General features: G+C 37.7%; 1 protein-coding gene across 6 annotated transcripts in view; it reads right to left on the bottom strand.

The window, feature by feature from the left end:
- ETV1 (ETS variant transcription factor 1) overlaps positions 1 to 15,504 on the bottom strand; it is a 65,526-nt gene extending 50,022 nt beyond the window's left edge. For 2 of the 6 annotated variants that reach the window (XM_051785982.1, XM_051785986.1), the window contains exons 1-5: positions 15,170 to 15,360; positions 14,494 to 14,627; positions 13,617 to 13,704; positions 11,805 to 11,852; positions 2,013 to 2,066 (exon numbers count right to left, since the gene is read on the bottom strand). In XM_051785982.1, coding sequence (XP_051641942.1) covers positions 2,013 to 2,066; positions 11,805 to 11,852; positions 13,617 to 13,704; positions 14,494 to 14,538 — 235 coding nt within the window. In that variant the 5' untranslated portion in view covers positions 14,539 to 14,627; positions 15,170 to 15,360. Of the gene's footprint in view, positions 1 to 2,012; positions 2,067 to 2,904; positions 3,072 to 11,287; positions 11,430 to 11,804; positions 11,853 to 13,616; positions 13,705 to 14,493; positions 14,628 to 14,792; positions 15,035 to 15,169; positions 15,361 to 15,485 lie in introns of those variants that run through there. The other 4 variants (XM_051785985.1, XM_051785983.1, XM_051785987.1 and 1 more) reach the window with 4 other exon arrangements.
- Positions 15,505 to 21,751: the final 6,247 nt, after the last annotated feature.

Genomic DNA, 21,751 nt, shown 5'->3' with positions numbered 1-21,751 from the left:
AAAAATAAATTAAAAAAAAAAAAAACAAAACCAAAACCAAAGTGCTCCTGCCAGACTGCTTCCAGTAACGGGGCAAGTACCGTGCAGAGGTATGGATTATATATAGTAAGTCATTATAATGGAGTTTGAAGGCAGGTTTGGATCCTAAAGAAAACGGTCACAATTGGGCTACTTCTGCAGCAGTAATTTCCCCATGGCTTTGGTTATGTTGATCTCTGTTCCTGTTTTGCAGAGCCCACAGCTAAATACCTTATAACCAAGTATACGTCTGAAACTCCATAACCTTTGCCAGAGTAGCTCACCAGGAAGCTCTCCTGACCTTTACTTAAGATAAAGAAACCAACTGAAACGAAGAAATAAATGTTCCTTTGATAATACTGTGTAAGCTGTGGCTAAGGAACTTTGAAATACAACAGCATTAATAAAATAACCATATTAGCAGTATTTCTTTATCACCAAAAGCAGTGACCAGCTTCAATGGGGCTTTTCTTTCACAGCTCACAAAGTATTTTCCAAGAATCATTGACTTGTTGTATAACGATAATTGTGGGTTAATAGAAGCCCCAACTGAACTTTGTACTGTTACACAAAGGATATATGCATGAATGACTATATTTGGGCACAATTCCCTATGGAAAATAACGTATCCAATTTTCAATTTATAGATTGTTTTGGCTTTCACATTATAATTTTTTTTTAAAGTCTTTTAAGAGAGAGGTGGGAAAAAAATCTGTTACAAGGGCAACTTTATAAGTTGAAAAGTGACTATGATTTTTGGTTGGTTTATGAACATGAACTTTGAGGGAAAAATAAAAATAAATTGTTGCTGTGTGGGAATACTATCCTGCACAGCAACAATTCCGGGGGATGAAAAAAAAACTGTGGGGTTTTTTTCCTCACAAAATGCTGTTATGAATACTCTCAATAAATTCTTCCTAGAACAATTCCTAAGTAACTGGAAAAATAATCTAAAAGATTTATAGGAAAACTGAATTTGTTTTTTGGGTTAAAGACTATTTTAATGCAATTCTTCCTAATCTCTCTAATATTAATCTTAATGTTTCAGTACATGAATGCTGTATTTAACAGCTATCTGGTTTAGTGAACTGCAGTAATTCACTCCGATAGGATAAATTATTTACGTTATCTAGCAAAATGGAAAAGCTCCCATGCGCTCTGCTACAATCAGCAGACGCTGTTTAGAAGAGACTTCTGATGATGGAGAGAAGTCTTGCCATGAGGAATAAAAATGCATAAAGGTGCTCCAAGAAGTCTATGACCTTGTCAGATGTTTCTCATGCTATGTCCTTGCAACCACCGAAAACCGCAGAACCAAAGGTACAGCAAAGGTACAGCAAAGTGCTTAACAGAACAGTAGCATTTTAGCAGGCGAAAGCAAGACTCGAGTGGCATAGGCTGATAAAAATAGGTTTAGGTCCTTGTTAAGTAGAGTAGAAAACAAAGCAAAACATTCAGCTTAATGTAACTCCTGCTTCCTCTCATTAATTCAAAGGGAAATTTTGTCTGAGCAACAAAATGCCACATGCTAAGACAACTTAAAAATGCTTCAGCAGTGGCTGTATTTGATTGATTATGTAGAGAACTGTATTTATTTGTTGATACACAAAACGTGTTGAGCAGCCTGATTGCTGCTCAGCAGAGTTGCCTCCTATGTCCCACAGTATCTGATCTGTACCGGCACAGAATGCTCCTCTGCTCACTCTACGGACAAACAAACTCCTTCCACCTCCACAACCTGAGTTTTTCCATGCTTCCCTGGGGCTCAGGGTAGGAATGATAGGAGAGGGTCCCCTGCTAAAGGTTATACCTTCAGCCCAAATAACTTCTTTTGGCTGCACATCAAAATGCCACTTGCTTTATCTACTCATCACACTGATGTCACCAACCAGCAAAAGGATTGCAGATGACACAATAAATAACAAATATGAAGACCCAAACATAAATATACAAATACATATTTTTAAGAAAGTGATGAGTCGTACTATACTTACAACTTTCAGCCTGATAGTCTGGCACAAACTGCTCATCATTGTCAGGTACCTGAGCTGAAGAAAGGAAAACAAAAAAACAAACAAACAAACAAACAAAAAACAAGAATTAAAAGAAGCCGTTATAGCATAAATAAAGACTTGTGCTTAATTCAAAGCACTGCCAAGTTTAAAACTAGGATTTTTTTTTTCTTTGTTGAGTATGAAAATCAGGCAAGAGCATCATTTTAATATCTGATAAACCCTGGGGTGAAGCTGTGCGGTGCAGTCTGAGTCCACAGCAGCCCCGGCGCAGAGCAATGGGAATGGGCTGACTTGCCCTGCCTCACTCCCTGCACCAGGGTCTGGACCTACCATGCCACAGATAAAACTCATCAGTGCCCAGTTTCAAAATATCTGAACATAAAAACAAATCCTAGTGATTAACACTTATGCTTCTTTAATCCCAAACTACCACACCTTCGGTTTACTTAAATGTGATTCCAATTGTTTGTGGTAGTCAGCCAACACAGTAGGGATTTTCTGTTATTGTTTCAAACATTCAAGAAGAACTATTTTACCAGACCACAGAATTCCTGGTTCAATGACACCATTTCAGACATAAAAAAAAATATTTACTTAAAGCAAAAATCATCATTAATATCCATTCATCTTATGTAGGATCATTGTTGCTTTTAAGAAACTTTCATCACAAACCAGAACTATAAAATACAATCATTTCATGCTCTGCTAATGGATAATTTTGCTCCTGTGGTACCCCAGTTCCTTTTCACTGTATATCTAAGACATTAACCATCTCTCAAACGGTGTTGTAAAATCATTTAAACCATTTAAGCTGAAATACCACTGAATGTATATTACAGATGAATGCATTCAAATAAATGCAGAAAATTACACTGAGAAACGGCATCCTCGGAGCAAGACTGCTTCTGTGTACATCCCGAGAGAGATCCAGCTTATCATCTCAACTTTGTCATCGTTTCCTCAACATACACACCAACAGGAATCACTACAGCAAAGCTGCATAAAATTATCTGTTTAAAAATACTTTAATTTACACAGTTCTTGTCTGAAGATAAGCAAATAATTCACATGATCTTCATTAAAAGTTAACATCTGCCATGATCTGGTTACCCAATGAGAATTGAGAGGCAAATGCTGCTTATATAATCATTTATCAAAACTGTGACTATCAAATTATTAAACACATTAAGTGATAAAATGTAACTTTCATGTCCCTCAGAGCATTTTCTAGTTTAGAAAGCGCATACTCCCCATCATATATGTACAACAGTTATAATTTGTTTGAATTTAAAATACATATTTAACTATAATTACAGTTATTTTCAATGTGCACTACAGTACTCTTCATGGACCAGATCTCCACTCCTTACTCAGGAAATATTTCTAGTGACTTAACTGGAATTTTTTTTTCCTGGTAAAGAGTTCAGAATCAGGTTCATTACACTGAAAAATTATTTGCTCTGGATTTTAAAATAAACTTAAAATCTTACTGTCTTAATTGCAGAAAGTACTCCTTAAGAACAAATGACCTTGGGAAATATGCAAAAGCAGATTTGAAAAGAAGTGTAAGATAAACCCACTAAGTGTAATTAGCCTTACTGTGAAAAAAAAGCATTGCTACTGTTGCTTTGTTGTATGGGTTTTTAAAGAAAAAAATAACATTACAGTAAACCATCCTTCTAGGATAAATCAGTGCCTCTGAGGACGTGTGGGTTCCTCAAAGTCTGAAGCTGTATAAAACACTTATTTTACCAACCCAAATATTCCCAGTATTTTTGACACATTAAATTTCCTTTCTTCCAGAGAAACTACAGAACTTTTACCAAAAATGAACTCAGGGAGCCCAAATATTAACACTCCGCAATTTCTGACATTTCATGCAATTGACTGCATGCAAATGTTTGGCATTTTCCTTACAAAAATGCCAACCATTTGACTGTCACAGAAGAATCCAATTATGAAATCAAAGTCTTCTACTTAAAAATCAGTTCATAAGGATTTCTTTTATTTCCAATTGTTTTTCAAGGGTCTGTGAGTACATTCAGATTTAAAGTAATTGTATCAAGTAATTTCTTGTTTACAGAAGACACATCCCACGCAGTTTTCTTAAGCCAGCTATCATTTTCAAATGCAGCAAGGAGGCTAGTAGAACTTTAATTTTTTAACACCCACCTGCAGTTTATATATACATATATATGTATTAATCTGTGAATCTAGGAGATATGAAAAAGCCCTAAAGAAAAAAAAAAAACACTCCTGTTTAAATACAAAGGCTACATTTAGTGATTGCAGCACTGGGACAGCCAATATCATATAACTTTCCATAGAGTATACTCTGCACACCAGACAGCTTCACCAGTGCTTTGTTCTGGTTCTATCACTTTAAATTGACTTAGTCCAGAACAAATCTGTTGTAGAGTTTTATGTATAAGTATCAGTAAATAAGGTCCTTTTTGGTTTTCCCCAGCCATAGAGTAAGGAAAAAATAAAATATGTCATGGAAACCTCTATATTACTGCCATTATGCCTGATTTGCTCTTGTTTATGGAATAAACAAGAAAAATGTACTTCATTCATGGATCCCCAAAATTTATGAAGGCATATTTAATAGAGATCAAAGCACATCACTTTATCAGTACTCTGGAAACAGGTGGAGACTGCACTGTCAAAATTTAAATACAATATGAACACAGCCTTAAAAGCCTCTTTAGAGAAAGGAACACAGCAAGTTAAGAAGTATTTAAAACCCTGCCAACTATAAACAAAACAAATAACAACATCCAAAATGTTCAACCCAGGAACATGCATTTCTACTGGAATCTAATTTTAGTAGCATCAGTACCTTAGAAATGAGCCCAAAAGGCTACAGGGAGAAATTAAAAGGATCTGCTAGTGGAAATGAAAACGCAAATTATTCCTCATTTAATCCGATATTATTTTTAAACTAGCAAAACTGAAACTTGCACATGATCATGCTGGTGAAATGCAAGCAATCATCCTCATACATAGAGATTCCTTCCACCAGCACCTTGCTGTGAGAGGGCAAATCATTGGGATACATCATCCCATTACTCAAGTAGAAGAGGGCTTTTGTACCTGGAGTTTGAATAATTACAGGCAGACTTTGCAGCAAATTAAATAGACTAGTAAAGACCCTTCAACATGAATGTCTGAAAGGAAAATGTACTTGCAGTGTTGCAACTGTCTGCACATTTATATACATATGCCATTCATTTCCTCTTTTATTCACAAATACTGCAACTCAGCAAGCTTGCCATAAAATCTTCATTGGTCTTCTGTTAACATACACAAGACACAGTGCATAAATCACTAAAACTTTTTTTTTTTTTTCTTTTACTTTGCCATTCAGAGGAAAATTGAAAAAGATATCTGAAATGATCACCTAACCGAATGAGAATATTTCCCTGAGCTACTTAATTATGGGGGTTTGGGAAGGCAAGTGTATTCCAAAAGACTAATAAAAGGTTTTGAAAGATATTAAGCATGTGGCTTTTACTGCTAATAGCAGAAGCAGCTACATCAGTTCATTCCACATTCAGAGCCATCAAGCCTCACACTCCTGAAGCAGACATCTGCAGCACAAACTATCCGACTCAGCCTAGAATATTACCAAAAGTTTTCTTTTTCTTCTGACTACAGCTATAAGGTCTCAAGAGGATTTGGGAAGTGTACAGAAATGTTAATGATGATCTTGAGATGTTATCAGTCTAGGTTTTACAGTTTCACTACCTACTAAGTTAAAATCAGTTTGCCAAATGCAAACATTCACAGCACAAAAACACTTAATACTTGTTTGTAGTTTTTAGAGCTTTAAACAATCTTTGAAAAGCTGAACTGACAGATCATTTTGCAAATGGAAAGCAATTTTGTGGGGGAAAAAAAAAGTTTAAAACTAGGGCCTGTTAGCTTGCTTTCATTGCAAGTAAACAAAAAGTTCCCATTAACAAGCATCCAGGACAAAAGGAGTTAATATTTAATTAAAACCAGCTCTATCCACTGTAACAATGACCTGGAGCCAAACAAGGCAGAAGATGTATGAGTCATTCTTTCTGCCAGTGAATGAGACAGCTGATCTCCGAAGCAATTCCTCAAGACAGGCAGTCAGAACTGGAGTTCTGCCTCCATTCACAAAAACACAGTCCAGCATGAACCATGTGGCCCCAACCACAAGCTTTTCATGTCACACCCTTCCAGAGAGCTACAGCAAAGTAAACTTGAACTTTAGGCATAAACACACTGATTTCACTGCTTTGTCTCAAGATGCAGCACAGACCTGCTGAGGAACATTATAAATGAAAAGTTAAGCAAACTATAAAGGGCTTAAATTTAACTCTTCCTACTCCCAGTCAAAAACTGCTTCCAAAAGCTGATCTGCATTCCAGGGAAAGGTGTTCCTGTTAAAAAAAAAAACGGAAACGTTCCAGAAAAACAAGAAGCTGCAAATGCTTCACTTAAAACTTTATTTTGGGTAGCAGAACACTTCCTGCGGTACTGTGTGCTCTGACCTCATGCTTCACTTTTAGAGCTAAGAGCAATTAGTTTTAAAATATCCATCAGTTATTCAAAGTGGTAAAAGAAATTGAAATTGACAGGAAATTCTATATGAACAGTAGTATTTTGGCTTCAGCTAAAATAAGACTTCAGGCCTCAACAGTAATGGGTCTATTGAGTTTTCTTTGATTCATTGTCAAGTCTGAATATCTGAAAGATTGGCTAAATTGTAACTAATTCCTGAAAGAGCTGGGGGGTGGGGGGCGTTAGTTGGTAGTTGTTCTTTTTCCACGGGAACAACTGTTTCTAACAAAGAAGCATTCAGAAAGCAAAACAGTGACAAATTTCAAGATGGTAAAAAATATTATTTCCCATAAGCACTGGATTTGCTGTCAAAACAAGCCAAAACCCTTTTTACATAATGTGAGATGCTCTGACTAATAAACTTAAATGCAGTTCAAAACTAGCTCCAGATCTCAAAATTCTTCCTTATGTGAATAATCCCTAGGAATATGAAGATGGGTTTGCAGAATCTGCTCTTCATTTGCTGCTATACTAAAAATGAGGAAAAAAGTTAGCTTACAAGGAGCACTTGCATTTAACATTTCGCTACACGCCTCATGGTTAGCAAACTCCACTATGCCTTTGAAAATTATTATTTTGAGTAAAAGTTATTTACTTTTCCAGCAAACAAGAAAAACGTTACTACTTTCAGACTATTACTTCTTGCAGACTTAAGACTTGTAGATTTTTGGTGGATTTACTTCTTTGGGGTTTTGTTGTTTTTTTTTAAAATAATAGCCCCTTCCCTCCCATTTTGCCTAATCTAACTCTTCTCCTTTTTTGCAGAGATATTTAAGATCACAAGTTGTGAGTATTAGAAAACCAAATCTGTCAGATCACTAGAATCCGCTAAAAAAAAAAAAAAAGAAGACATTTTCTGTACTATAAACTAAAAGTCTTTTCACTGCTTTTAAGAGTGTTTGTCCTCATTAGACATATTTCAGCCATGAAGATATTATCATTTTTTGACTATTATTACTACTATAAAAATTGATAAAAGTAGATAATTCTTGAATATGGCTACATAGAATTTGCCTTACACTCCGTAAATTTTACAACTTTTTGGGAGAAAAAATCTAGTTAGTCGGACTAAACAAAGCCACTCTAACTAGAGTACTATTTGAAGATCTAGTACTTTTACTAAAAATAATCCTTTAAGAACTAGAAGCTACTTACTTTCATACCTCCTCATTTAAGAAATAAACTATAAGCCAACACTTGCTTAGACATCACTGCGACACTGGTGGGACCTTCAGGTTAGGAAAGCAGAGGGCAGAAATTTCTTTTCTAAAGTTCATGCCAAAGCTGGGTGTTAATTTTTTGAGAAAAATTACTTACTTTCAGATACTAAAAACTGGCTTCTGAATACTACCAGCTTGTAGAAGCCATCCACTCAATGTAGCTGAGCCACAGTAGAGTCATGAACCCGTCACCTGTAGCTATCATTTCAAACCACTTTCTGTTCACTTAATATTTTTGGGTTTTTTTCCAAATCACTCAAAGAACATTGTATTTTATTTTTCAGTATATTACCATCTGAGAAGCTTCTTATCTATTGCTCTAAGAAGCAGATCTAGTACATATATTATTTGTGTTTGCTTGGGATGCCTTTTATGGATTTTTAACAAGCTGTAGGAGAAATTAGTATCTGAGTAATTTTAAATAAAAATCTGGGTTTTGGTAATCTATTATTCCCCAAAAACAAATGCTCTCCCCATAGAAAGGAGACGCTCACTCACTAAGAATTTGTTCTCTCTTCATTTTATTCCACAGTAAGAAGTAAGAGCTACCGTGATAACATTAGATTAATATTTGAACCATTTTTTTCAAAGCACTGAACAATTGTTATCTGTCAGAACCAATCTGATTCCAAATATATAGAATTAATAAAGTCATTTTACAGTACTATCATGACAAAATGTTGCCACTGAGTTATTTAAATATAAAAGATACCTGAATAATATTTGTCTTAGTTAGCAATAGGTAATTTTAACTCTTTCAAGGTTGAACATTGACGAAATTATTAAAGGCTTCCCATTTTCAGTTTCTGGCATCAGAAAACAGTTATACTCTATCTTCTGTCTCGCATAACAATTGACACAAGGGAACCTTATTCGGAGTAAGTTTTACATCGAAATAATTTAGATTCTTTCTTACATATATAATACTGCACAGAGTAAGAACCAAAACTCATTTCCATAAAAATCTAGTATGCAGCTAGTGGAATACATTTGTAAGCTTTCTGTAAGTAGTATTCAGCTTGTTAATTATGTAGTAATAAAATATTAAAGAGGTTACTGAATTGTTTACATTTGGATTAATTCTTTAATACATGTGAACCACTCACCATTTCCAACAGGAAAAGAATACATGTCTGTTTATTTGTTTACCACCAACTTGTCACAGGTGACACTAACTGTAAAAATCTCCAGGTTAAAATGTATGATGAGGTAAGGACAGCTCAAGGAAGAGCAAACAAAAAAAATTCTCAAGCATTATATTTGTGTGCCATAAAATGCAACTCACTTTCTTCTCCTAACTAATAAGTAGATTTTTGACCTGGTTACTCCCCAGTGGGGATCTGAACTCGTGGGAGAAACCTGGTCAGCTGCCACTGCTTCTCTTAAAAAGGGTCAAGATGTTTTAAAATTTCATGGTCATTTCCCTGGCTCCAGAGCTTCATGAAAAGAAATATGTAAACACTACTGATGCTGCCAAATTGGCAGACTTCTAGCCTATAAAGGTCCAGAAGAACATAAATGGACACATCTAGCAATGGGTAAACAAGTCTGATTTCAAAATCTGTTTCCTGGCTAAGCTCATCCATGTAGACATTTGAGCATAGCTACAATATCCTCAAACACTAGTACATTATAAAGACTACTGAAAGTTGTTTAGGGTGGGGGTTTTTTAATTAAAACTTTGGGATCAAGTTAACAGCTCAATACTTGATGCTCTCAACTTTTTATTTCAGTTTTAGTTTAGCCCCTAGGAAAGCTGTGCAAAGTTTGTGTTTTATGAAACAGTTAAAACCACGGCTTGGCCCGAAACACAGAGATTTCTTAAAGTATTTCTAGGACACCGGAAAACCTGTAATATTTAGTTATAACATACTATAGACAAATAACATTATTTAGCTCTATTATCCTCTGCTAGGCAAAAAATCAACTTTTTTTTTCATTTCTTAAATATTTACTGGATCATTTTATTTACCTTTAAGAAGGTTCCTCAACCTAGCTGACACAGGACTAGACACCTTTCTCTCTCAGAACCGATCTAAATTTATTCAGTGAAATACACTCTGACAAAGAGGTAAAAATGCTCTCGAACAATTCATTCTAATCAAAAATAAGCAATGCTTCTAGAGTAAAAATAGCAATTATATTAATATATATGTACCTACAGAAATCATTAGTTTTAAATTCTGTATTATTTTTAAATTTCCATTATTATCTGCACATGCATTATGAATATGCCTGTTTTTTTCTAACTTATGATCAAAGAATATAATTTTTTCAGAAACAAAACCATCCATGCCAGTGAAAAAATCAAAGTTATCCTCTCCAAATAAAAATAGTATCTTTTGAGCAGTATTTTAACATAATTCTAGCTTGCTAGAATGAATGAGATAATACCACATAAAGAGTTCCTTAGGAAAATTACCACAGGGAGACAGCTACAGTTGTATCTGTTCATTATACTACAAAAATTATCTTAGTACAGGACATCCTGTTTTCAATTATTAGGAAAGAATCATGTTAATTCATAAAAATATATCCTCTGTTCCATTAATTTAAGGAGGGCTTTCTGATTATATACAGAATAACCATATACTAAAAATAATGCTATGAGAATAAAAATGTCATCAAAATAAACAATACCCCACAACTTACTTATAGCTAAAGAACTTGACTAACTATATATAAAGCTGTTAAAACAGAATCAGTATGTAGGCAAGTAGTCATCAGCAATATTTCCCTCTTTCTATGTAAACCAACAGCAAACATTTCACCTCAACATCCCTCCTTTCAAAAAAAAAAACCCAACAAAACCAGAACATCTCTTCTATAAACAGCTGTACACAGTCCTGTACATGATAAAAATTAAACATTTGTGAATACTGACATTCATTTGAATCAGGACAAATTTAGAGAGATTTTTTTAACTTTCATCAAATTCATGTCTATTTCAGATGCAGAAGTTTACATATAAATTTCGACCAGAAATATTAAGAACAGGCAATGCACAAAAATCTTGATGCTTGATATAAACAGTATTGTAAATATCAAAGTAAAAAAAATCAGAAAATATTGCTGAAAAGAACAAATAGATTTCAACTAGCACAAAGCTATCTTGCAACTTGTTAAAGTTCTCTTAATGCAGCAGCACATTTTTGTTATTGTTAAATGAATCTCTCAGCAAGTACTCTAAATTCATATTTGTACATTATTGTTCTTAACCATTCTCTCTTCATTAGAATGTGCTGTGCAAGATTATTTGAAATATTAAAAGAACATGCATGTGTAAAACACACCAATGTTAGTTTTCTAATCACCCAGTACACAATCTCACAACTACAAATACGAAGACAAAAATAACATGCAAAACAGGTAAAGGTTTCTAGGAAAAAAAAAAGAGAAAATAAAGAAAAAGGTACTGTTTAAGTACTTCATACACACCTAATGTTCTGTGTTGTGAACAAGGTGGAAAGAAGACACTTGCACTTAAATCTTGAAGCATCCCGTCCCGATGAACCCAGAGAAACTAATTTCTGCCATCAGAAAAGTACTCCACCAGAACACCAAATAATTATATGTGCTGCTGAAAAGGAAACAGCAAGCCCTGTTCTGGCTGTATGTAGTCTCTCGAGGTACAATAATATAAACCTGATCAATTGCAATTAAAATCTGAACAGAGGCTTAGAACTTGAAGTCTTGGTGCATTAGTTCTTGCCAAAAGCAGATGTGATTGTGAGCTGGAAGCAATTTCTCCTGGTAATTTGTGATGACACTGGGTAGAGCAGCCCCAGAGTCCCCAAAGACAAACTCATCAGAGGCTCTAATGTATGCATGACACATGAGGTGGCTCTTTTAGAGCTCAATTAATTGGGCTGAACATTAAGACAGCAAGTTCAGGACTTTTTTTTTCCCCTCCAGAGTTGTTTTTCCTCTTTTTAAAAGCAGTTTTTTCCCTTACCTTCAGCAAGCCATGTCTCCTGTAATTGGCTGAGATCTTGAAAGAGTTCTGCAAAAACATAAAGACACAGATAAAAGACTCATACCTTTAATCTTTTCATAAGATTAAAATATGTTCAAAAATATATTTTTCCCTAAGAAAAATATACATGCATCCTATTTTGGCAGTCAAATGTATAGACAAAGTAGGTATTTTGGGGCATCGGTTAATGATTTTTCTATACCTATTAATAAAAAAAACAGGCACTTACTGTATTGTCAACTCTTGAAATAATAACTAGAACCTTAACGAAGCTCTGTAGTATAAAAGGCTCACTCAGCAATACATAGAGAAGTTAAAAATTATAATCTTTCTTACAGGTGAGCTATTTCTCCTTATACAATTCAGGCCTCCTCCTGCAATATCTGCCCCAAATAAAGCTTACTCAGACTTCAGAAGTTCTGCCTGAGCAATAATTGAGTATTTTTAATAGTAGGGTCATATCTATCATATAAAAATTCTGAAGCCACAACCTGAGATGCAGCAACAGCAAACAGAAATGGGAAATCTTTTGTACTTCCCCTTATGTTTTACTTCATATGACAAGAAAATCACCACTATTTCCTCTATGCTGTACTCACTGTACTTCTTTAAAGTTAAAACCACTTTCTTCACAGACTGAGTTTTGTAGCAGTTTATCTTCTTTTGCAATTCACTGAAATCAGTTGCTTAAAATGGGTGTAAACCAGAGCAGCATTCGGCTTACTTGGAAACCTCAGAAACTCAGTTATGAAAATTCTGTTTACTAAGACTAAGTAGGATATTTGAACTAACAAATAGTTTATTTTTAATTTACTGTATTTTGAGAGAGACTTCCTCTCTTATGAATGCTGACAGATAACTATTTACATAAACTTAAATGACAGAGGCTATTCATTTATCCTGTGGACTGATACCTCACGTTCACATTGGGAAATGACTTAACTGAAAATCAGAAAGTTGCTTTCCTTTCAATCTACTTTTCCAGGCAAGTAGGGATTTTGAAAAGTTTATCAATGTGTCCTGAACCTGATAAGATTTATATAGGGTAAGTTATAGGCTCCTACATGCCTTCCTGTATGTCTTACGTACTCACAGGGGGGTAGGCGTAGCACATATACAGACCTGGTAACCTAAAGAAGTGTTAACAGCTATTACGAGCCCATAGTCCTCAAGCTACAAACATGAGTGACTACTGATGGGACTAAGTTATAAATCTTTGGCCCTCCAAAACTTTCTCAATTCTAGGCTTCATTATCCGAAATTCCCTGGATTTTTAACCCTATTAGTGTTGTACAACAACAGAAACAGCCCAGCAGACACCAGAAGCCTGACCACTAGCCCTACAGCAAGCTAGAATGAAAATCAACAGTCTCCACATCCACATTCTCTCACTCCTGCTACCACCAGTGAAGACATACCAGTGAAAAGGATGTTAAAAGACAGGAGGAATGAAAAAAGCCTTAAATCTCAAGAGGTCTGATGGTGAAAAAGCCAGGTGCCATGACTTGTGTCAGAGGCTGCGAAGTCTTGGCCTCAGTGCACGACACCTGTGTGCCACATGTGCACAAAACCCAACAGGGTAAGTCAAGTAAAGAGTATCAACTTTATCAATTTGCTGTCTTTGCCAGTTTGTTTTGCAGTAATAAAGGCAGTTTTCTTGTCCAGTTTATTCAGATTGATCTACACATATTTATCTCAAAAATAAATAAATAAATAGCTCTCAAAAAGCTTCTCTGCATTAGTAAGAAAGGGAGAAGGGGGGAGGGAAGAGGGGGAATGACAAGCCCTCACCTTCTGAGTCATGAGCCAGGTCTCTGTTAATGAATTTTCTTTTCCTGACATTTGTCGGTCTCTCATTACAGTTTCTCCCACGCGGATTCTATAAACAGGAAAGATCAGTTACTTTAGAAATTGAAGGTTTGGATTTTGGTTGGTTTGGTGTGGGGTTTTTTTAATTTAATCAAGGATACTCAGAGTTGGCATAAATTCTTTACATTTTCAAACAGGGAAATGATTGTCTTGCAGCCTTAAATTTCTAACAAAAGATATTGCTGAGCACCCTAACATCCTCCAAAAGAGTCCTGTGGCGAAATGCAAAACATTTTTATCTATCTATGTAGACATCTATTTGTACAGATACATATATAATGGGCTCAAGCAGCAACACAATACCAATCGTGTATTTTTAGCATCTAAAGTATACAAACCTACACAATAGCGCATAAATCCCTTCTGCGTAAGCTATGCAGAAGAACCCAGATATGAAATTAAAATAGACTGCTTTGTTTTCCTGTGTTACTTATAAAATTGTTTGCAAAGTCCTGAAAGAAAATAAAAGGAGAAAAAAAAAGGTTAATGTTTGCCTCAACTTCATTCTTCTGAACGTTGCAGGCAAACACAGCCAGAAACTTTGAATGCAGCTGCTGCTGCTCTCTCCTCTCATCCGCTAATCATGTGCATGATTTTTTAATCATCCCAAAACTGTCTTTAAAAGAACACGATGCTTTATTGCAATAACTAAGAAGATAGGTTCATCTTGCAGGCAAAGCTCCCAGATGAAGAGTCGCCCCTACAGCGGTAACAAAGCAGAGACTGTGTCTGTAAAACTCCCCCACAGAAATAAGTCGGAGTCAAGTTTATAAACACCAACTTTGAACTGATCACTCACATTGGTGACCACGTAAGGCACTTGCTGGTCATAAAATCCATCCATTCTGCAGCTCTTCCACGAGTCTTAGCTCTGTGTTTTATTTACTGGGCATTTGATCTGGAGATTTCCTCGGGATCTGGACTCCAATCAGCCTAGAGGGGAATACAAGATGGCTTTTAGATTTAAAAAAAAAAAAAAAAAAAAAAAAAAAAAAAAAAAAAAGAGGCAGCAGCATGAATGAACTGCTTGCATTTGCATAGCTAATTAACCTCAAAGAGTCCCATTCATAAAAACAACCCTCCCTTCTCTGCCTTCACCTGGGTTACGCGCTCCTGCCAGCGAAACGCGGAGCAAAAGAACTGCGAGGCGGCGGCGAGCGGGGCGAGGGGCAGGGGTTTATTTACACTGCCCGCCGTGCCCGCGGGCGATCCGCGCCACCGGCGGCCCCCGCGCTCGCGAACGTGTGCTCAACTCGTAATGGCGAACGCGGGGCTCGCCGCGCACCTCGCGGCGGCGGCGCCCGGCAGCCGCAGCCACGCACACACACACACAGCCACACAGCCACACACACACCACACACGCCCCCCCGCCCCACGCACCCAGCCACCTTCTCCCCCAGGATCGCTCCCGCAGCCCGCGGCCGCCGCGCAGTCCTGCGGGGCGGGCGGGCAAAGTTGCGGGGGGAAGAACCCACCTGAAGGCCACGCGCGGCGATCGGTTGCAAAAAAATTCCCTCCAAATTTAATAAAAACATTAATTATTCCCCGGCACTTCCCCCTTGGAAGCCGCGAGCGCCACTGACAGAGCTCAATCCCGTGGTTTTTCCTCTCCTCCTCCTCCAGGGGCCCCCGAGCCGCGCCGGCGGATCCCCGCCGCCCATTGGCTCCCCGCGCCCCCCGCCGGATCGCCGGATCGCCGCGCGCCCGCCCGCCCCGGCCCCGGCCCCGGCCCCGCCGCCCCCGGCCCGGCCCCGCCAGCGCCGGGGGCCAGGCTCCGCGCTCCCCTCTGACCCTCCGCCGGCGGCGGGGGAAGGGCTCGGAAGTCCACACTCGGATGCCCGGCGGTGTCTTGGGATCCTGCCGCGGGCACACCGTGTCCCCCACACACCCCCGCGTGGCAAGGCAACCTCCTCCATTCTCAAAAAATTTATTTTAAAAAAGTTTCGCTTCTCTGACTCTGCTAAGCGAAGCACACCCCCCACGCACACGCGCGCCCTTTCTGATGGCAGAGCTGCCCCGCAAAGTGCTGCGGGCGCCCGGCGGTGAGCAGGAGGTGAGCGCGGCCACAGGGACTTCGCACCGCTCTGCCCGGACCTGGTGGCACCCCCGGGCTCGTGGTTGTTCTGGGTTTGCTTTTTTGTTGGGGGTTTTTGGTTAGCGGTTTTTGTTTTGTTCTGGGGTTTTGTTTTGTTTTGTTTTGTTTTTTGGGGGGTTGTTTGTTTGTTTGTTTTGTTTTGCGGGTTCTTTGTTTGTTTTTGGGTTTTTTTAAGTTGAATCGTAGAAAGCAATTTTTATTTCCACTAGGATGACATAATTTCTAGGTTTTGTGGACAGAATGTGGTAGCACCCAGACACTGTCTAGGGGACTTTTAGGTGCAGTGATGCCAGGACCTACCCAGCTCAGGATTTCTGAGGACTTCTCTAAGAAACTGTTCTTTGGACAGAGTGGCTGTTGGCTGTGTCCAAAATCTCTCCCCTTTCTGAACTGCCAAAATGCACCGAACAGATTGTGTGGTTTCATAAGAGCTATATTTGTCCTCTCTTTGAGCAGTGAATTCCAGGTATCACAGGAATCAGGTGGTAAATTCAGGTATTCATGACGCTGTCTTGCTGTGAGATACAACGTTTCAGATTTCTATGATCTGATATAGTTCAGCAATTAACAAGTAGAGCCTCAAGTGATCAAGTCCTAGTTCACTCTCAGCACTTTCTGAGGACTCTCTTTTTAGCTAAGGGTACAAAGGCAACTAAAGAAACCTGCTTTTGTATGATTCGCCTGTGGTGGTTATATACAGTTACTTCCTCTGTATTAATTTGTTTTGAAAATTGCAGTTGTTTCATTACACTCTATTCTAGAGCATATTACTTTCTGCCACAATGTTTTGATTCTCCTCCTTTCTGCTTTCACTATTCATACTCACTTGACACTTGTGCTGTCCAGCCAAGGAAGAGGGAAGCACAATGTTCTCCCTACTTCTGTGTTTCCAATACTGCTTTTTCAGGGAAAATGTCCACCACCAGCAGATTGTTTTCTGTGTTCTTTTTCCTTCTGATTTCAAACACCCACCCTAGCACACCTGTAATTACAAGAGAGTAACGATATTCTAAACATTGTATAAATCTGTAATTTTATTATGTTCTTGACCAGACATCTGAGTTGCTGTTCCCGTAAGCCACTTTTGTGATAAAATAGAAAAATTAAATTCTACCAAATACTCCGGTATAAATGATGTTTACTGGATAATCATAGAATGGTTTGAGTTGGAAGGGATGTTAAAGACCATGTAGTTCCACCCCCCCGTCATGGGCATCTCTCACTAGATCCGGTTACTCAAAGCCGCATCCAACCTGGCCTTGAACACTGCCAGGGATGGGGTATCCATAACTTCTCTAATGAGACCATGATTTTCTTACTTATACCCATATCCAGACTAGAGGAGCAGCTGAGCTTGTGGGAACACTGTGGCTGCAGATATTACCCCTCCAGTTGTCCATCCCGCCCCACTGGATGGATGTCTGAGCCACTCATCAACCAGCTCCCAAAGCACTAGACTTTAGCACATATTCTTCTAAACCAAAATCGGTGGTTTCTTATCTTTCAACAGGGCACTAAAAATTGTTGGAGTGTTAGTCAGACAAGCCGATTTAACCAATGTCAACTGAAGTTTCCAAAGTTACCTCAGAGCCATCAAATATTAGGTGTCACCTGTGAAATTTGCACTGCTGGATCCCATCTTGCACTTCCCTACACCACAACCTGCACCTCGCAAAGTCTGGCACAGCACAATGGCCACCTTCCAGCACAGCCCCCCTCCATGTGCACAGGTTTGGCATCCTGCTTTACGGAGCTGTAGGAGGTCTGGGTTGAGCTATAACTCTTAAGAGGAGCTGTACAATAAATGCATCCTGGCAGGAGAAACACTCTAATGCTTGCTGTTCCTCTTCATGCCACACATCTCTTCCCTGTCACACATGCCAGGGAGGAAAGGAAGAGTAAAGCTATTTTGAAGCCCTCTTTGTCCTCATCTTTGTTCATCCACTCTGCTGAGTGGTACTCAGGAAAACTTCATTAACTATTAAGAGGAAGATGCTGTAGATGAAGTTCTATGTGCTGAATGCAGTGTTGTACCATCACCAGTCATAACTGTCTTATATGTAAACTGGTGGGGCCATAGTAATTATTTTGTAATTTTGCATGTTTGTTCGAAATTCTTACCCTTAGTTAATTTTTTTAAATAAAAGCTGTATGTTTTAATTACTCTTTTTAGAAAGCAGTACTCTTAAATATCTTCTTATTAAAAAAATAATCCTTTTAGAAAATGAAAAATTAACCTCAGAATCACTTTAATTTTTAGTTGAAAAGATGAAACAGTTTTTTACCAGATCGAGGATATTCTGAAAAAAAATGTGCTGAATTTATTTTACTATAAAAACTTGCTTTAAAAATCAACTTTTCTAATGATACTGCTTTATAAGCAAGTTACTTGTTTCCTTTTAAAAACAGACATGTTCAACTGTACTATAAAGCTTCACTATATATCGAAAATTATATATTTCCATTTCTTATTGGCAATATACACTTCACACACTTTTCTAAAAGAGGACAATGAAATATGTATTTCTTGCTCAATTTCACACATTGTGGAGCTACAGATAATTGCTGTAACATAAAACATAAAGTAAATCCAGACGGAGCAAAGAGAAGATTTGATAAACACTGGTTTTTCCTAGAAAATGTGAGAAAATTTAACCATGTTTCCAAATAAAGAAATAAACCATTATAATCCAGTATGATAAAATCTAAGTTCAATATGAAAAAAAGGAATAAAAAATAAAGAATATGAACTGACTTGATAATAAGACAGAGAAATACATTCAAAAATAGTTTATGCTGAAAAAATAAACCTTTTGAACACCTTCCTAAAATTATGCTTATACCAAAGAAAATCTTTCAGAGAAAGGATAGTCACTATTGAAACATAATAACTAGGTAAATTTCAAAACAACATTAAGTTAAAAAAAATCATACTTGTTTCTCTGAAATTGTTTAGCTTATCCATTCTTCCAGGCATTTCCCCAGAAAACTTTGATCTACTTATGGACCTGATAGACAACAAAAGATATGCCCTCCATCCAAACAACTGTTGAGCAGCAGCTTTTAAAACATAGTCTATAGCAGACTCAATGAAGTAACAACGTAGTAGGTGGCTGACTACAGCAAATCCATGAAAACCTGATGAGATTTCTCTCTGGTAAATTAACCCTTGACCACATTTTAACCTCCTGATGCTGACTCTTTCAGCAGGTTAACAGTGCTTGTTTTATCATGATGCTAGTGGCATACAACAAAGTAGTATATAACAGCAAAATTAAAAAGAAAAAAAAGAAGAAATTGATAGGGCAGATACTTGCCCAACAGCGTGGCTTTTTCTAAAGCCTGTGTTTCAAATGCAGCATCAAGGACTAAACCTTAAATCAAGAAAAAGGAAAGTAACAGTAGGAAGAAAACACATGGTGATTATATTCATATGCTAAACTATCAGATGTGGAATTAAAAGTACATGTAAACAAGTATCTTCAAAGAAAAAAGGAAAGAAAATAAAGAAGTAATCCCAGTCTGACTGCATGAATTAATAGAACATTACATACAGCATTGCACAAACCTAGAGGCCTCCATAAGCAACTGCATTTAAATGTCCGTTTACCTGGTAATGCAATGCAGGATAATTTTCAGTAAACATTTATCTACTAGAAAATTATGCTAGATAGGAAAACTAAAATTAAGGTATTTCACAATCAGTGCATGAAAACAAAAGCCCAAACAAACCTTCTGTTGCAACGTGTGCCAACCATATCCTGGGCTGTGCCAAAAGAGGTATGATCAACAGATTGAGGGAGGTCCTCTATCTCTACTCAGTTCTCTGGAGGCCTCACCTGGAGTACTGCATCCAGTTCTGGGGCCCACAACATAAAAAGGACATGGGCCTGTTGAGAGGGCCACTAAGTTGATCAGAGGAGTGGAAAACCTGTCCTACGAAGACAGCCTGAGAGAGTCAGGGTTGTTCAGCCTGGAGAAAAGAAGGCTCCAGAGACACCTTATAGCACCATCCAGTACCTAAAGGGGCCTATGAGAGAGCTGGAGAGGGATTTTTAACAAGGGCATGATAGGACAAAATGGGAACATTTTTAAACTGAGAGATGAATTAGATTAGATATTAGGAAGAAATTGTTTAATTTGAGAGTGATGAGACACTAGAACAGGCTGCCAGAGAAGTTGTGGATGCCCCATCCCTGGAAGTGTTCGAGACCAGGTTGGATGGCACTCTGAGCTCTGAGTGAAAGATGTCCCTGCCCATGGCACGGGAGGTGGAACCAGATGACCTTTAAGGCCTGTTCCAACCGAAATCATTCTGCTTCTATGATTCTATGAAAGGTGAAAAATAAGTTTAGTTTAATAGTATTTTCAGCCTTCATTATAACTAAGACTTCAAACTATAAAATCTCTAGAAAGGAGAAGGCTTGGCATCTCTCTTAGAGCACTGGCCCGTTTGTTGGAGCAAAGTAACCTCAGTATTGTTCTGGCTCTCCTAGTAGTCTTCTGGGTTATTCGTACACAGGCAAGCCCTGTCATCTCACTGGGGTTTTATTGTGCGTATAAAGTGAGACACTGAGTTCTTAACTTGAGAAGTACTGTTGAAAATAATAGTCTGTTACTGTTGATTGTGGAGATACTGGCTGCCCCTAACTCCTTGAATTGCCAGTCTTTTTCCTTCTGAACTTTTGAAGGGCAAAAATCATGCTACACATACGTATTAACTTCAATGATAGTTGCTACAAAGCAGGAGTGACTCAGCTAGAGCTGTGAATCCATGGTCAGGAAGAATGCTCAGCTCTGTGTACCATCACAACCAAAGCAGTAAGCGGTTCTCTACCACAAAGTACCAGAGAACAAGTTAAATGACAGTTTGATTAACTTGTATAAATCATCATTATCCCATCACAACAATGCTCATTTCCTGACCAACTGAGCAAATCAAAATAAAAATTATACTAGTTTGGGACCTAATATAGCAACATATGAGTCACTGGAAGAACAAACCAAGTTAAAGCATGTAAATGTAAATTGTAATAGGTTCTTACAGGGTCAGTAAGTTTCCAGCTTGCACTCCTTGCAATCACATTCATGAAATGGTCAGCCATGATTAAGTGTTAATGAAGTAGCCTAGAAGTCATTTGAATATCAAGCCAGTAAAAGAATTTGTGCATAACCCTTAATCTCACAGATGGTTTTAATTTGCACGTCCTCCTGTATGGATACCAAGAGAGAATCGTGCAAACACTTCAGAATCCTTCACATACTTTATGTGAGATTTCTGCCCTGCTGTAGTTCATAGAGGTTGTAGAAAATCTCAGATCTCCTGAGGCACTTATAGTCTAAGGCAAACATGAAAGAAGGAAAAGGAAGAGAAATGCTTAAAGATTGTGTTTACTAAGTTTGCTGGAAAATCTGTTGTTTAGAAGTTGTTCGGTACACATTAAATGGCTTTGGTTGTCATTTAAGCCTTCTTGAAACCCAGAAGACACAGAGATGACACAACGTGCCCTTTCAGAATTACAGACTCTCACTCAAGATCACTATTGGACATGCTCAAAGCTTGAGCACAGACAATAACATAGCAGCAAGAGGTCTGTAGGAAAAAGCAATGCTATTTATTAAATGAGTGGTTATAATGACCAAAAAACTAAACAAGCTTCTGGTGTCAAAGGACCTTAAGCTTATCTACTCTTTTGTTTAGCAGCTGCATCAACTGGGCTAAAAATATGATCTCTCTCTACAATTGTTAATTTATTAATTTTGACAGAGCAATAATGAAAATTATTACTATTAGCAGGCAATAGCTATATGGATATTACATCATGTATGTGCATATGTGAAATCATAAACACATATAACCATTAAGACCTAGCTATCCACTACCACCTGCCTACCATCCTTAAACCCACGTCTGCATAAAAACACCTGAGTATTCCAAGGCAAACAATGCTAGGGTTAAAGA

This window comes from Manacus candei, unplaced genomic scaffold (assembly GCF_025592945.1).
Source record: "Manacus candei isolate 608988 ecotype Guabito, Panama unplaced genomic scaffold, ASM2559294v1 h1tg000021l, whole genome shotgun sequence".
Classification (NCBI taxonomy): domain Eukaryota; kingdom Metazoa; phylum Chordata; class Aves; order Passeriformes; family Pipridae; genus Manacus; species Manacus candei.
This window is presented reverse-complemented; position numbering and strand designations above follow the sequence as displayed.